Raw genomic sequence first — 17,726 nt, 5'->3', positions numbered from 1 at the left:
CTGTACACGAGCTGTTACACTGGCAGTCTTTGATGCAGATTCTCTTTGGGTGATGCACTCAAAGATTCCAGCACTCTTGTGCTATCACCAACAGAAATGTTAATTAGCCTGACATGATCTATCCAGTGAGGAGGGGGCCCCTGTTCTGGGTCAGAGCTATTGATTGGCTTTATGTCTCCCAGCAACTTTCTTCATTAAAAAAGAAAAGGATTCATGGGACCCTACGCAATTCCATATTCAGTGTTTCAGCATTAATGTGGGAGTGGGAGTGCCCTAGAGCAACACCACTAATGTGGCTAAAAACTAACTTTGATGGTTTAATGTATAAAATATTAATACCAAATTGGACACAACAAGGACCTTTTTTTAAACATACGTTCATGTTACAACTGTGGTAACACCTTACAAGACACAGTAAAAAACACTGCACCGCAAAGTGATTTAACCTCGCGATGAGACTGTATAGCTCACTGGTCATAATGCCTAAAACCAAAAATGTCCTCCTCATTTTACACCTTCCATTGTACAGAATGAAATGGGTGAATTCAATTATTCAAAGAATTACATGACACCTCCACTGAATTATGTGACAGCAGCACAAATAGAACAGGTTTCCTGTGGAACAGAGAAAATATTTATAAAAACATAATAATAAGCAACTCAGTCTAGTTGAGTTTTGGGCAAGATTCTGGACAAAAAAATACTAAAATTGGCAAAAAAATAAAGTTAAACAGTATACATTTTCTCTTCTTTTTATTCCATGACTTGTAAAAAAACACGGTTTTATAGAGATTAAGGCAAGTGTCCACCACCCTGACCACAGTGCACTTTCTTCCTAACACGCTATTGTTGACTCTCAGACTACCTGTTTCTACACCTGCTTCCTTTGTATAATCCTTAATTCCTTAATCCCACATAATCCTTTCATGGTTAGAAGAAATATTTCTTGCTTTGTTGATGCACGGAACATGTATTTTCAACTGAAAACTTTACAAAATTTCAAGAGACCAGACTCCTCACTCCTGTGTGTCCTATAAACCTAGACTCAAGCTTGCCATTGTCCCAGCCAGCCAGAGTCCAGAATTATATAACAGAGGCCGAAATAGCACGGTGGTAGAAGGCTAGGGATTAATCAGAAAAGGACAGTTTAATAGTCTCTGAACTAGAAAACCAGGCTGCAGCTACCTTCTCTTGTAAGCACTTTAAAACTGCACTCATGCAAAAACAAAAATGTAGAACTACCGACACAGGAGGTGAAGCAACTTAATACACAGTGAGCAGGAAGAAAAGGGATGATGCAGGGAATAATGGAGGGGAGAGAGAAGATCCTTGTGCTTTTGGAAACTTCAAGCAAGGTGTTTATTAGACTGTGGGTTAAGTGGCTATAGCTAAGCCACAGAAATATGTTTTTTCAGTCACTCTCCTTTCTTAGGTGTCCTAGCAAGACAGGGTAGAATCTCTGGACTTTAAGCTCTGGAGCCAAATCCAGTCCTGCGAGCAGATTCCTCTTTCATGTGGCTGTTTGTCGCCTTACCGACAGTAGCCTGCCACACGATGTGCCCAACCCATAGTAACATTAAAGATAATCCAATAGTGCAGTTAATTTATATTTTCACTTGCTGTAGACGCAAGGGGACTTCACATAGCAGCGATGAGGAGAAAATGTCTTTATCCTGCTGCTCAGTGCAACTTGAGAACTGATACAGCTTCACCACCAGGGGCATAGGTATATATACAGTGAAGCTGCACTGGGGTCCGTGACGGGAGCGGCCCCGCCAGGTTACAAGCCGGACTTTGTCAGTTAACTGGTAAAATTGCATCTAGTTTCATAATTTAACAGTAGACACTCAGCTCACCTCAAGCTGTGTATTTCAATGGAAATCAAGCAGTATATTTACATTTAAATGTGCATTCCCTTTTGTTGTGGTATCTGACACCACAGACATTTGTGGGTAAAACCACAAAAGTCTGTAGCAAGCAGTAGGCTTTATGGTATATAGTGAAATATTTAATAAAAAAAATGATTCCACAGACTCAATTAGTCTTATTTTCTTTGGTATTCATGTCACATAGCCCACATATGCAGTGATGATTGCTGGGTAATATGTGTATGGCTGCCCAATCTTAAGTTTGTATTTGATCATGTGACAAGACGACGACACTCCAGAAACCGTATGGAACGCAAAATCTGACAAATGTTTGACTTCTGTACTTTGCAAATACAAAAGTCTAGGTGACACAGTCCGACTCCATGGCGAAATCCATCAAATGATCCTACTTTAGACTGCTGCATCCAGGCGCACGCAACACAGCCGCAGCAGCTGTGTGTGTTGGAGAGAGATGCACATAAAGAAAACTGTTGAATTTAATATCTCAATATGGAAAGAAATCGATTTAAGGAGCTTTAAATTAAGTAGGTTAGGTATTTACTACATCTAATCTTATCAGTTGTTAAACCACGCACAACAAGGAAACAAGGCACACAAATTTGCCAATATAGGTTTCCCTTCTAGACACAAACGTAATGTGTGTGTGCATGTGTGCTTCATAACTGTGGATCATAACAGCCTGCACTGGGGGCCATTTTTACTACTTTACGCTACTGTTCACCACTGATGTCTTTCCGCCGTCTTTTCCCAGTTTAAAATGGGATCACTCATGAGGAAGGCTGCCTCTTTCTACTCTGTGAGAGGTTGCCGAGATCTGACCCATTCAAACTGCCGTGGTTGATGAGAGGGGAGGTTTTATGAGGAGACAGCATCCGGCACAGAAAGTATGTGTGAGCCAGGGTGGGAGGGGGGTCGGGTTAAGGTATGTGTGCAGGCAGAGATACTATATGGGCTTGTCAGCTGCATCACACTGTTCTACTTGTAAAATCATACACCTTAGCTTAGGTTTGATAGTGCAAATAAAACAATGATGCTGCCACAATATGGTATCAGCTGATGTACTCTATATTACCTCTGTGGTAATGAAATCACTTGCCTTGTGCTATCACGCCTCAAATCTATTACTGCCCTTCTCCTGGACCCCCTGCAGTTCGCCTACAGAGCCAGCAGGCCCTCCACTTCATCCTTCAGCGCCTGGACTCTTCAGGAACCTATGCGGAGATCCTGTTTGTCCTGCTCTGCTACAGAATAAGCTCACCCAGCTGAGTGTGTCTGACATGACCTGCAAGTGGATCACAGACTTCCAGTTTGACAGTAGGCAGCACGTGAGGCTGGGAAAACATGTCTCTCTGACTCCCTGTCCACCAACACCGTATTTCTCCAAGGCTGTGTCCTTTCTCCTGTGCTCTTCTCCATGTACACCAACATCTGCAACTTTAATCATCTATCTGTCATGCTCCTAAAGTTCGCAGATGACAACACCCTTATTGGGCTCATCTCTGGGGTGGATGAGTCCGCCAACAGGTGGGAGACTAACCATCAGGTGACCTGGTGCAGACAGAGTAACTTGGACGTCAACACTCTTAAGACAGCAGAGATGGTTGTGGTTTACAGGAATAACCCAATGCCACTCACACCATCACCATGTGTGACTGCTGAAATCAGCCATCTCTCCTGGACCCTGAGGAGTACAGGTAAGACTGTGGCTGACCTTCCTCCCATATATAGCTGGCCTCATCAACAAGGCTAAGGACCCCACTTACTTATTTACTTCATTGTTATGCAACAAAATACCAAAGCAAAGTCCTTGCAAACCTACTTGGCAATAAAATTGATTCTGATTCTGATATTTCTGTAAAAGTCATTATTTGAAGATTTAAGTACCATTTTTTCATCATGTCTCATTTTTATTTTAAATCTAACCTCAATAGATAGCCTAATTTGTTTAAGGGAATGAATAAAAAAATATTAAAATAAACCAGCCTTGGTAGACAAAAAGCTCTTTTCTCTGCATAGAGTCAGGCTCCAGGTTGCTTCAACAGTTTTTCATTGAACGTTGCATTCAGCAAATTGAAACACAACATATTTCACAGTTCAGTTTCAAAACATCCAGAATGAGCTGAGAGAAGTACTGGGATTCGAGTGTGCAGTAGCTAGATCATCTTTATATTTATTTATAACAGTCATATAAGGGAAAACTGCAAATACACCGACAGGCTGAGGATCACACATCCTCCGAAATTCCCTCATTGTTGCTTTATTAAGTTTTGGAAGATGGCTTCTTTCTTTGGGAGCGGGATATGGTTATGCAGGGTTACACTGCATATCCTCCACATATCCTCCAAAAGACACCCTTACTCTTCTTATTTAATGATGTGGAGGAGGACAGCTTCCTTTACAGAGGTGGTTATCTTGCATTGCCAGACCTATTTCCACACTTCGTTTTAGGTCAGATAGAAGAACATGTTATTATTATCATTGTCTTAAGGAGCATTTTGCTCATGGCAGAAGGGGGCCATGACTGTGGAATGATCATCGAGGCTTATAGTTCCTCAAATCATTGAAGATTGTTGTTAAAAAAGTATGTCCACTACATGGTAGTGGTAGGGTTGTTGTTGGTAAGGTTGTTGTTGTTTTTTGTAGAGACAGGGAATAAAAATAGCAACATGCAGATAGTGTAAGGGGCAGTGGAAATAAGCAAAGCACGAAATGAAGACACATTTTCCACATCCTGTGAATCAGGTTATGATGGAGGTGATTAGGGCTGAACAATTATTTAAAATGTAACAATTAATTAAAATGTAATCGCAACATGGCCTACTCCAATTTTCAGATGGCCTATTGCATTATTTGTTAAAGGCGATTATGTGTGTCTAAATACCATTTTAAATTAAATATTGTTGTGCTGCAGAGATGTCATGACCGAGATACATCATATTCTACAGACTTAAGAAAACATCTTTCTCTGGTAGATTGCCTGTAATCATTTTAATACATTTTTCAATGAAAATAAGAACAATGACAAAACAATGATCATTTCCTCTAATATTGCAAACCATATTGCAATTGGAGTATCCCTCAAAATAATCGCAATTGAAATTTTTATCAAAATTGTTTAGCCCTAGTGGTGATGGGAACTTCACTAAAAAACTATAAATAAATAATTATCATGTTGCTCCTGCTGAGGTCAATTATGCTGTTTCATTCTGTTGCCTAAGCTTTTTTTAGTGATGGCAACATGACAACAGTGCAGTTCATTCGATAAGCAGGCTGCTGGTTAAGGTTCAGGAAAGATCATATTCTTGGTTAAATATTGAAACATTCCACAGTGGCTTGAAGTACAAAGCATGACATCTTAACTTAATCAATATTTAACCAAAACCATGATCTTTCCTGAACCTTACCCAACATGTCTTTGTAGCATAACCCTTAATCATACGCAGGACTCTCTGGTGTTTAAGTCATGCACTCAGTATGCCCACCATCCACCCTAACCACATCCCTTTAGCTTTTAGGCTGAAACTTACTTACTAAAAGTATTTGGCAAATTAGTAGGAAGTAAAGATAATGTCCAGGAGACATGGTTAGATGATGAGGCCTTAAGGTGCGTTCAAACAGAAAACATTGCGAACTTGCGTCATCGCGAACTTTACCACTGGTCCATTTGTGTTTATTCACCCCAAACGGCCAGTTGTATGCTAGCTACTAACGGACCCACCAACTGTGTTTGTGGGTGTATGCCTGTGTGTTTGTGTTCAGCTCAGCCTCTAATTGATCTCAGAACCAATGGCGCCGCCAGGGGTGGGGCCAGGGGGGGCCACGGCCACCCTAATAAAAGGCGAGGAGCATATGCATAAAATGCTATATACTGTATATATTATGTAACTCCTGGGTTTGAGTTAAAAGGTGCTTAGCAGCATATAAGTGTTGTGATATTAGGCTCTGTCACTTTAAGAGGGTAACCTCTGACCCTGAGCTGTGATGGACTGTGATGTTTTTTTTTAAGAGAGACCTCCGATTAGTTTATGTAGATGCCTGTCACGTTTCTAAAAGTTTGATTGGTTAAGGGGTGGGCCTAACAGGCATAGAAAAGCGGAGTTACGGGTCAGCCTGCTGCTTCCAACATGTGTTTCTCTGGAGGTAATTTAGCGACAAGCTGCAGAAGGCAGAAAGGTGTGATTTAATTAATATACAGACAGTCAGTAGCCTGGCTAGTTGATAATACGTTTGACACACTGCTACAAAGATTTGTGTATTGTACTGTGTGTGAGAGCTATACGAGACTGCAAATAGCAACAGGTTAGCACCATTGCTAAGAGCAAGCTAACGTCAAACGGACACTGTCCCACGAGGGAGACCATCCTGTGACTGTTTTCATCTTCATCTTTCTGAGAGGATTGCAAAACATGAGAACAGCGGGAGTTATCTAAACAATGCTGTGAAACTGGGCTTAACGTTCACTGGTCAACACAGGCGACCCATTGAGCAACATAACAAACAGGTGGAGGAAAACAGCTACGAGCTCAGTGACAGTCGTATCATAACGTTTATAAAACTCAGACAAAAATGTTAAGCAGCACTGCAGGGCCACAACAGTCGGTAGACTCTATGAAAAAATTCAGTCATCCAGAAGTTTGCCCAGAGGAACCGTGCCGCAGCCTTTCTCCTCAAGTGAGCCTCAGCTCTGGTGAGTGAAAGCATCTTTTGTCATCCTGACTCTGTTGCTGCTCCGTGCAAGGACCAAATTGTTGTGATGGATCAGTCGATACTAGGCTATGGATTGCGTTTGTTGTCATGATGTTGTTGTCATATAGCCGCTTTCATTCTACTTTATTATCCAAGATTATTATGCCAATATGCCGGTGTTGTGCCGAATTCTGCCTGCCTGCCTGCCTACACCTCGCGGGTGATAACGGTAATTTATGCTGAGAAAAGAGGTGGATGCAATGGTAGGTAGCCTTCAAAATTTGATATGCCGAATTATGCATCCACCTCTTTAGGTTCTTTTCAGACATTTTGCTGTGCTCATTGACCAAACAGTATTATCACCACATAGGCTATATTTACTGAATGTCAAGGAATGGTACTTTAAAGTGTATTAAAATATTAAAGATTCTAAATGTTAATAAAATATATACTTCGAATCATTATTCATCATTGACAAACCCCACATATTATAGCGTTTAAAAGCAGTATTTGGAGGTGAATGCAATTCTCGGCAGGCAGGCAAAACTTGCCATAACACCGGCTTGCTGCTGTATGAAAGGAACGGAGCCATGTAGGGGATATATATTGGCAGACATTCTTTCCGTTCCGCAAGATCTCTGTGGAAAGCAGCAATAGAAAAGGGTCTGGATCCCTACATTGTCTGTGCGCTTCATTGTTGACTTCAGTGGTGTTGATCTCACTGCTGTTTGCTTATGGCCCTATAGGCTCACTTGTTCTGAGCTTGGTTGTTTTAGCTTAAATATTGCATTCTTATTGCGATAGTGGCTCTGTAACTTGTGTCAATGCACTACTCTCTTTCGCTAACACTCACTCTCTCTTGGTGGAGCCATGCTGTTTGTTGACATTTTAAAAACACAGTAGCAAGAGAGAGTATGGTAGTTTTACTGGCATCTATATTTTGAAACATATGTATGAAATGTATTTTTATAAAATAGTATGGTTAAAAAATAATTAAACAAGTCTTTACAGACACATATTGTATATTTCCATTAAATAACTATATAGTCTAATATGAAAGAAAAATATTTATGCTCCGTGGTGTCTGTAATCTTGAGTAGGCTTTGCTGTCAGTGCACTCCTACAAAAGCTGTAGTTGTTTTTTAAGGAAAAGGTCAAAGTGTATTTGAAGAACAATTGCTTAACACATACAGATACATAACACAATAAAATAAGTAAATGTAAAATGTTAACTGAACTGGTTTTAGTCTGGACATTAGACAATTAGTATCATTAACTGTAAAATAAGAAACCAAAGTATTTCAGTCTGTGATTCCATAACTCATATTTTAACATAATTTTCTCATTAGTCTATATACTGCATAATAGAATTCCTGAAATTCAGACTTTTCAGTGGCCCCATCTGGCCAGCCCTAGGAAATTTTTTCTGGGGGCACCACTGCTCAGAACTCACCAGAAACTCCAGTCCTTTCTGTCATTACTCTCGAGTCTCTCTCCATTTTCCTCTCGTATCTGTATATTCATGAATTCATATTCAATTAGTGCCACCGCGGGCGATTTTCCATTGACTTCATATGCAATTGTGCCGCCTCTAAAATTCGCTTTGTGTTCTGTCTGAACACACAGTTAGAGTTTATGGTTGAACCAAAGAAAATTAAATATCATAGAAGAAAAAAATGTTTCCGTAGATTTCTGCATCTGATTAAATCTGCTGGATGTTCGAACCTATTTAGATAGAGGTTTGCCTGCTTCCAATACCACTTCTAATGGGAGTTGGACAATTGAAATTTTATATTCTGGTGTATTAATTCTGTAAATGAAACACGTGTTTCATCTGCTGAAAAATGTTTATGACTGTATTATTACTGTATGTATCACCATGATATCCTACTTCAGTACATGGTCTGGTAAGATATAGCCACTGATCTACACACATGGCAGCTAATATCCTCAGTAAAAAACAACAATAAAAGTCTCAAAAGTTTTTCACTAAATTAGAGATGCAGAGCAATGCATGGACAGATGCAACCATGCATACTCACAGCCGTTTCAGGGAAGAAGAAGCATAGCCCCCTCACAGCGTCGTCAATGTTAATCAGAGTTAAAGATTTGATTCCTTTCAGCTAAAAAAGGCTTGAAGGCAATTATGCATATGTGCATATCTATGTTATATTTGTTTCTGTAAAAGTGTTGACCTTTGATGAGCCAGACTACACTTGAGGTGGTGGCCAGGAGCATCGTTTGCAGTAATAAACAAGCACTGTTACAACATGCTATGCTATGTGATGAGAGCAGCCCTCGTGCCAACATGTAAATAACATTTTTTTGAAGAAAGGTGTTCACATGGTCAAACTGAGACACATTCTTTCAGCAGTTTTTGAACAAAAGTATTGAACATGTCAACACTAGCAGGATCTAACATCCATTATAGATTGTCCTCTAGGGTTTTAATTCAAATTCATTTAAAAGAAGCAAATAACAGGGATTAAAAAAGTAAACAGCTAAATGTTTTTTATTAATCTGCATAAACCATTTATTTGTCTCATTTTGTATTTATTTTGTATTCATTTGTTTTTTTTAATTGTTTTTGTAGCTGATGTTTTCCTTTACTATAGTCAACATCTGTATTATTAGATTAAATGTGTGACAACCTTCTAGTTAGTTAGTTGATCTTTATGAAAAATCCCTTTGAGTGGTAACAGATGAAAGTGAAGCCAATAATAGTTAAGTCAACCAAAACATGTGAAAAAAATAGCCATAATAGCCATAGACATATACAAAAGGCCTCACCTGCAGCACCACACTTTGATCAAAGTTGTATGCACTGGGCCGTCCCTCCAGGGTGGAGAAAGCCACATTTCCTCCAGTGAGGGGAGAGATATCACTGAACTCATCTGTACATGAAGCAGTCCTCTCATCATCTCCTGGGCGAATGTAGGCCTTAGCATCCTTCCCATAGGTCTTCCTACAAGAGGCGCTGTAATACTGGTAAGGTAACCAGGGCCCATCCTCCTCTGTGCGCTTGTAGATGGCAAAGCTCTCCGGCCGGCTGGTGTAGAATTTCAATCGTATATAGGTTATCTCAAAAGCCTTCCCTGTGGAAAACACATATGATTAGCTTTGAATAGAATCATTGAAAGAATTACAGTTAGAACTAGATCCATTGTAGTTACACAGTTAGATCAGGGCTGGTTATGTAACAGACAAACAGTGTGGGGTGATAGGTTAGGGTCCAGGAGCAAAGACAAAAAACTGACATAATTGCATTACAGAAAGAAGGAAAACAATGGAGGATAAGCTTAATTTCCCGTGCCTCTATGCAGGGTAAATGAATGTCATCCCTGCAGGAGTAGAAGAATATCCAGGATTATTTTCTCATTATCCAGATCATAATAGGCCCCAGAAGTAAAACATAGGTCAATGCAAAGGAGACAAAAGTATTTTTTTCTTATATTAACTGTAGCACAGAATAGAGTCAATGAGTGCAGAATCACAGAGGCAAAAGGTGCCTATATTGTTGAATCACTGGTTAGAATATAATCTGATGCATCACTTGAGGTGTGACAAGAAAGCAATAGATCTAATCACTAGAAACGTGACTGGTCAAACATGCAAATGGCCAGTAAGTGTCAAGAAGGGCATGATATGGCATGTAATTAAACATATCATTGATTGATTGATATAAGGTACATCAGCCATTTGTGGCCATGTGCAGAAACAGAGAGATAGGTTTGTATTCACCCTATAACAGTGATTCGACTTTAATCTGTGAAAAAGGAAAATGGGTTTCAGGGCACAATCTCTGTATCTGGAAGATCTGGAGCAAACAAGGAAATATAGTGGGATTTTCATTTGACTTGGTGTTGAGGGATTTAGTAGATCCAACTAAATTGTGCTGCAATTGGTATTGCGTTGTAACTGAAGAAATGTCTGTAAAGTCTGTGAAGGAGCATAATAAATGGAGGCTCCATGGTACATGCTTAATTAAATGAGTGGAAAGGTTAGGAAAGAATGCATTTTGGCATCTTTATTTGCATATGCCATGCTCAGATAACTTAAATTACTTGTCCTTATTTGGTTTTGTTGGAATGCAGACATCCTCTTCCCTAATCTCAAAAGCAAACAGAGAATCAATATTTCTTTTTGATTGAGTGGTGTCATTTCCTCCCATTGTTCACTCAGTGTGGACGCTTCAAACAATAATTTTGGAGCCATACTTGGCAGACTAGCAGATTTATACTTCCTGAATATGAACACCCATTAACAATCTGCCAAATGCTTTATGGCAGATTAACCGGGCAGACACTAACTGAAGTCATATTGAGACCAGAGTAAGAAGTAAGTGTAGAAACTCTCTTAACAGGCTTCCTCATTTCACTCATGGGGATTTTTTTCTACATCATTAGATGACTAAGTCTCAGCCGCTCTGCACATTCATAGAGGGATGCCATCCACTACAACCATAATGACATCTGTTGCTTTTCTTTGCCAAGTCTGAACTAGACATGTCTTTCTCTTGTCTCTGCAGCAATCTCTAATGGTATCTTTCCTTTAGGAGAACGAAGATCATTTAGCTTCCATTTACTCCCTGCATGAGGTGAGCTCAGCCCTGCTGGGACTGAGGCAAAAACATAAAAGAGGCACAAGATGATACATTTGTTGGATATCCCCTGTGATGAAATGCAGACTAATTGCCAAGGATATTTGTATGTTTTTATGCATAATGTTTAATGATTCATGGTTCATCCACTCTCAGGAGTGCCTGAGGGTTTCTTATTAGCAATTTGCTTTTTACCAAGCAAAGTAACATATAACAACAGCAACAAAAAATACCTATAGAAGTATCCACCCTAACCTCACAGTTTGGACGGCTCAGTTTGAAACAGAAGTCTCTCTTTGTTCACCAAGCAACCGGTTTTGTAGTGCTGAAAATTAAGACAAGTTTGGAAACCCAGTAAAACAGCCTGTTGTGACTTTACAGGGCTGTACCAGAATCCAGTGGCAACACATCACACCGAAGATCAGAGACACTAACAAAATGACTATTTGGACACAGACAACTTCATGAGTAAAGGCTGGAAGCCGCAAAATTCAGCGTCCGACCTGTTTGTCATTAGTGTCAACTTACCACAGCTGCTTGTGTCTGTCCAGACTGAGACTAAACTCACCACAAGTACTGTAGACTCAATATTTACAGTCTATATACTCCAAGCTGAGATTTTGGAGATCAGCAAATTTATCTTCTAATCATGCTGCGTTTCAAAGTTTAGAAATGATACAGAATACAATAGTCTCTTACAGAGATTTGTGTATCATATGCACACCAATCTCAACCGTCTGGCTGAGAGCATCATGCCAACTGTGGCAGACTTTTATCTTTGTTTTACATCTGAGACAGGATGTTGGTTTTCTTTGACAGCACTGAATGAGAACCAGCTGCAGACATCAATGTGTGCTGTTAAAATGTGTGTGTATGTGTGTGTGTGTATGTTGCTCACCAAGTCTTTGTGGGAAAAACCTGACCCCAATTCCTTACCAGCAAACCGCCCAGCATTTTCTTTTTTCTCCCCCCTTCTTCCTTTTTATGTTTTGTTTACTCCCCTTGAAGCAGCACGACTCCCCCCTTTTCTTTCTACTCTTCCACGTACCCACTCTGACCTGGCTGCAATATGTGTCCCTACATCCTACTGCTGTGTTTATCATCCCAGCATTTGACTGTATTCCCTTCAGAGGGAGCTTGTTTTGTTTGGCGAGGCAAAAGGAAACATTAATGTCGACGACACCCCCCACCAGCATCCCAGATGGATCACAGCGCTTTCATATGGACCAAAGGGATGCCATACATACAAAATGTAGGGATATTCTGCTACATAATATTGTGTGTTAAAAAAACATTATACATCTTTTAAGAATGCAATAATAACCCAGAGGCATCAGGTATAGAAACGCATATGTTTGGGAGAAGCCCAGAAAGGAGCAAAGGTCAATTTAGTTTGAGAGGGACAGACTTGTGGGTGTGGGGGTTGTCAGAAGAATAACAAACCCTCCAGATAACGCAGAACATACCTCTGCAGCACCAGCATTGGCACCTTTCCCGGGGAAAAAACTAGCTGGAGATTATAAACAACAAAGCCTCAAAACACAGCCAGACATCTGCTTGCTATTGGAAATCAATATTCTCCATTTGATGGGGACATTTCTTGCTTTCAAAGCACGTGATATAATAGTTTGTTTACGGTCAAAGCTCTGACATTTTTGACTTCTGTCATCATTTTGTCCCTGTGTCTTGATCCTTTGAAGCAGAACATTTTGATGCAGCGCCCACTCTCCAGCTACAGAGGAGAAAGAAGGAGATCTGAAATGTGTAGTTTTGACTAGGAACTGTCTTCACTGACAGACTGCTGGAAGTCAAAGCAAACATGCGCGCACACACACACACACACACACACACACACACACATACACACATACAGATACAGGAAGATGATTCTAACCTGCAATCAGTATTTTCTCACATCCTCATTTTGACAAACCCACCGTGCGCAACATAGCTTTATAAGATCTTTAGACTCATTGTTTTCATTTCCAACTTTGTTTTTATTCATTCTCTTAAAATATTTCCAAGGAGTTTTTGGAGACAAAACAATGTTAAAAGGACAACTGGACTTACATCAGGTAGCTAGAGTGACGTTGCTCTGTCTGCTGGATGTGTAAATAGGCAAGTGTTTGCTAAAAAGGTCGCTGTCCTGTATAAACTTTAATGGTGATAATATATCATGTTGTATTTACAGCTTTTTTCTGCTGCCCCCAAGTGGCCATTAACTGTTATTTCAGGTCTAACGTTATCTTTAAAGTTAGACTTCTAGGTAATCCATCTAGAGGTGAGGATTGCGAATTGCAACCAGCGGCTCAAGGTGCATTCATGTGCTCCTCGGATGGTCCCATTACCTGAGTTGTGAAGTCATTCTTCCATTTTTAGTGTGTGTTCATGTGCTCTTATGTCGGAATGTGGAATCAACATAGACACTACCACAAAGATGTGTTGGATTAGCATTAATATGTTTGCACAAATCAAAGTTCTGTATGCTTCTTAATGTCCCATGTACACTTAATTTCTCTTTTTGCAATAAATATTTAAGGAGGAAAAAAAAAGATTTTGATTATTCCGACACCACATGAATGCACAGCTCACTCCTCCCTTTCCAAGCCTGCAGGAGAATCTATGTGCACTGCTGTCAGCTCTTGTGCTAAATAATATGTGTAGGCCTCCATATGAAAAATTCCTGTTCTTTTCTTACTTCTAATAAACCGACTACTACTGCTAGTACTATTAATGCTACTTGTTGTTCTTATTCTTCGTACATGTTCAATGTACTGATGAAACGTGCTCTGAAGAGCTGTTTGGGCTACTGAAGAAATATGGCGGCGCAACATGGCGACTTCCATGTAAGAGGACCCGCGGTGTGGCTTCTTTCAAAGGTAATAAAAACATAGCTGTTCATTATGTAAGGTTACACATACACCACTGAATACATAATTATGTATGTGAAATTGCATTTCTGTCAATAGATCCTCCTCCTCCCATCCTAAATATTACACACTGAACCTTATAGGTTTATCCATAATGCCAACCTTGAAACTCTCTTAGCTAGGACTTAAAGGGGCATTGTGTATTTTTCAGCGGCCACTAGTGGTGCGGTTTTAAGCTTGCAACCAGGCGTGTGCTCGTATGCGTGCTTGAACTCATGAGCAAGCATAAGCCGAAACACAACCGCTTTCATACAGAGATCCTGCAATAAATGTGGAAACACCGGCATACCGGCTGTGGCTTTTCTGCAGACATGTTCGGGCTCTGTTACTTAAACGTTCCAGGCACAGAGGCAGATCAACACAGGCTCTGTACCTTTCATACAGTGCAACGATCCACTGGCATACTGGCACAATACTCCTGGAAAAAAGGCAGTGTTACAGCGGCTATAGACAGGCAGGGAGACTGCATCACACAACATGCAGGAAACTCAGGTAAACTCCCACTGCAACGTTACAGTAATATTTTTTATCATCTTGGGGTTGAACTAATCCATGCTCATTACATGATAACGTTACATTTACTGCATTTAGCCAATGTGATTCATCTGCGTTAGATCGCCTGTTTGCTTTTCAGTAACTTTACTATTTGTGTATCCTTCACTGGAGGCTCAGCAATGACAGCACATCTAAATGTATTGAATGATAACGATACGTTTAGTGAGCTAGACTGAATATTATAAATGAGACTGTTTCTACACTTTATTACAGTTAAACCATTGCAACATTACTGTAGTGGATGGGTCTTACACTGTGTGTTGTCCTACAATACTGCGTCTCTTGCAGTATTGTATATTATGTGGGTCTTGTTAGTTACAGGGGCTGAGAGGTGGAGAAGCTGTGTACCTGAGAATTGGTAAAATTGCAATAAATCTAAATTGAACGTTACGAAGCAAACCGCGGCAGGCCCGAGCTAATGTAGTGTTAGCTGGCTGCCCTGCCTGCATCAGTCTAGGCTAGCAAACAAATCGCTCCACATTTGCTTTTTACTGTTACATCATTTCTTGGTGGTGGTGGTACACAAGATAATAACATGGGTTGTGTTAGTTGGTGAAATAATGTGGAAAGCGATATAACTTTGCATCAGATAACGTTATTCCTGCGTTAATGACTCTCTCCATCACTACAGCTTTTCTAATGTTCACTGTGTTTTTACGCGACACAATCATCTGAATCTGTTTGGTCTGATGGCCTTCAGCACATAAACCTTTATTGTTTTTTTTTTTCCTTCGTGGAGTCTGTGTTTTGCTGTGAGCTAGTCTATGTTGTGCTGTGAGCCAGTTGTTTTATGGTGTTAGTGGACTGCATTTCGTAAGCTGCGGTGTTGTTGCTGTTTGGAGAAAGGCTCGGGAGCATGCAGAGGGCTACATCCTGACCTGATACCTTCATATTAATAGCACAATAGTGGCCCCCAATGTGACCTATTCTACTAATAGTAGCAGTAGTCATAGCCAGAGGATTAGGGTTAGGAAATTATGAATTTCCACTCATTTTTATCCAATTATTGATTTAGGGGAGGGGTGGAATCTCAGCACACATTGGGTGAAATCAGGGTACAACCCGGACAGATTTGAGCCGTCAATCAAAAATTGGGCAATGTATTTTCAAGAGTCAAGAGTTAGATAAGATAATTGATACTACTCACATTTATGTTAAATGTTAAATTAGGGTGACCATATTTAGGTTCAAAAAATACAATTGGTGGTTTGGTGGCCTATATACACAAAAGAAAGGGGACTGGCACTTCCCAACTACGTGGACACTCATTGGCTATTGTAGGCGGTGAACAGGGCATGGAAGTTTCTATTGGCTCAGTTGAGGTGTCAATCAAAAGTTCAAAATGTAGATGCTTTTTTTTTGTTTGTTTACATGCTAACTGTAGTTAAGCTTATATAAAACGACGTAACAGCATCAGCTCAGGAGCAGAAATCTGCCTTTAAACTTGAATCTGATTTATCCTGATAATTATCAAATCAAATGAATTTTTTTTATTGCGATAACATTTTTGGCCATATTAACCAGCCCTAAGTACCATTACCTATTTTTTCACTTCAAGCACTGATTATTGGTGGTGGCAGATAAATTTCCCCAGAATGCAGGAAATTAAATGTTCAATGCTCAATATTTTCTCAGCAAGGACCCCCAGTCCCGCCGTCATATATTTCCACATTGAATCTTTCTTCAAAACAGTTATCTTCTCGTCTTGTTCTTCTGAATCCAGTATCATGTTTCCTCATGTTTCGTGAGCCAAGTGTATGTCACACTCCTAATCTCCCCTATGTCCCCACCACTTTTCAACACAAAGTTAAGCTCTTGCCCCCTACCGTCTATCTTTGTTGTAACCCCTGACACATTTCAGGTACAGAACATTTTCTTGCTTTAAGCCCTGTAGGCTATATCTGTCCACTGCAGAGGCGCTATCCACCTGGAGGAGGAACTACTATAAATTTGTGTATTAGTACAATATTGTAAAAATAAATAATAATTACATTAATAATATTAATGTTAGGATGATACTAATGTATTTATAGTTTAAACTTTATTTGGCGTATGTCTGCCTACAGCTTGTTTATAGAGTGATTTGAAACATTTCAATAGCTTATTGATATTCCACTGATTCACAAATAAAAATGTTTTCTGTCTTGTTAAGATTTGATTAGGGCCAATATTAGTGTATTCATTATAATTTCAGATAAAAGTATCATATATAGCTTCCCACTAGCATAATATTAATTCCAGTTATAGCAGTTTCATTATTGTAGGTTGTTCTCATTCATTAAGTCCTTGAATAGTCTCAGTGATATCTTGTCAATCATGATAACCATTCATGCAGAAGGAGTTCAACATTTCAAAAGATTGGTCTGTTCACGAAAAGTAAAAGTAATATTGATTAATAACTTGATGCACACACTTGTATAAAAAAGCACCCAGTCTTCTCCCTACTCCGTCTCAACGGTTAGAGAGGGCGGACAAAACTGGCTGCTTGTGAGAAGTGCCAGTACGCCAAAGCATTGGCTAAAATGTAGGCCTAATAGTGCCAGTACTGGTCAAAGCAATGCAAAAATGCACATAAAGAATGCCGACTTCAGAAAGCAAAAGCTGAGTCCTGGACATTTTGGGCGATTTAGAAATCCCGACCGGACACATTTTTAGGTCAGAAAAAGAGGATATGTCCAGGGAAAAAAATATGGTCAAGAAAAGAGTGTGTCTATTTCTTGACTAGAAGATATAACAATTAGTGCACTTTAGAGGTGCTGGTGGGCTTTATTTGCCTTTGGACAGAGCCAGGCAAGCTGGTCCCCCCTGTTTCCAAGCTAACCGAACCATCTACTGACTCCAGCTTCATATGGAAAGATATGAGAGTGGTCTCACTCTTCTTATCTAACAAAAGGGTTTCCAACAATGTTGAAGATTACACGGAGCAGTAATTGTTTGGCTGTGTAGGCCAATTTGTTGTGGGTTTGCTGCCTCTGACACAATATAGGAAAGTCACTGTTCACTTCTCTTGATTTGGTAATACAGTATATTCAGTATTTGGGCATTATACTGTTTGTCATTTTCAGA

The 17,726-nt window shown here is 39.9% G+C and overlaps 1 protein-coding gene across 1 annotated transcript in view; it reads right to left on the bottom strand.

The window, feature by feature from the left end:
• Positions 1-17,726, bottom strand: part of lamc3 (laminin, gamma 3) — a 114,233-nt gene that overhangs the window by 93,317 nt on the left and 3,190 nt on the right. The window contains exon 2 of the mRNA XM_046066348.1: positions 9,366-9,670. Coding sequence (XP_045922304.1) covers positions 9,366-9,670 — 305 coding nt within the window. The remainder of the gene's footprint in view (positions 1-9,365; positions 9,671-17,726) is intronic.

Source organism: Micropterus dolomieu, linkage group LG13 (genome assembly GCF_021292245.1).
Source record: "Micropterus dolomieu isolate WLL.071019.BEF.003 ecotype Adirondacks linkage group LG13, ASM2129224v1, whole genome shotgun sequence".
Taxonomy (NCBI): domain Eukaryota; kingdom Metazoa; phylum Chordata; class Actinopteri; order Centrarchiformes; family Centrarchidae; genus Micropterus; species Micropterus dolomieu.
Note: the sequence above shows the minus strand (reverse complement) of the source record. Positions and strands in the feature narration are given on the sequence as shown.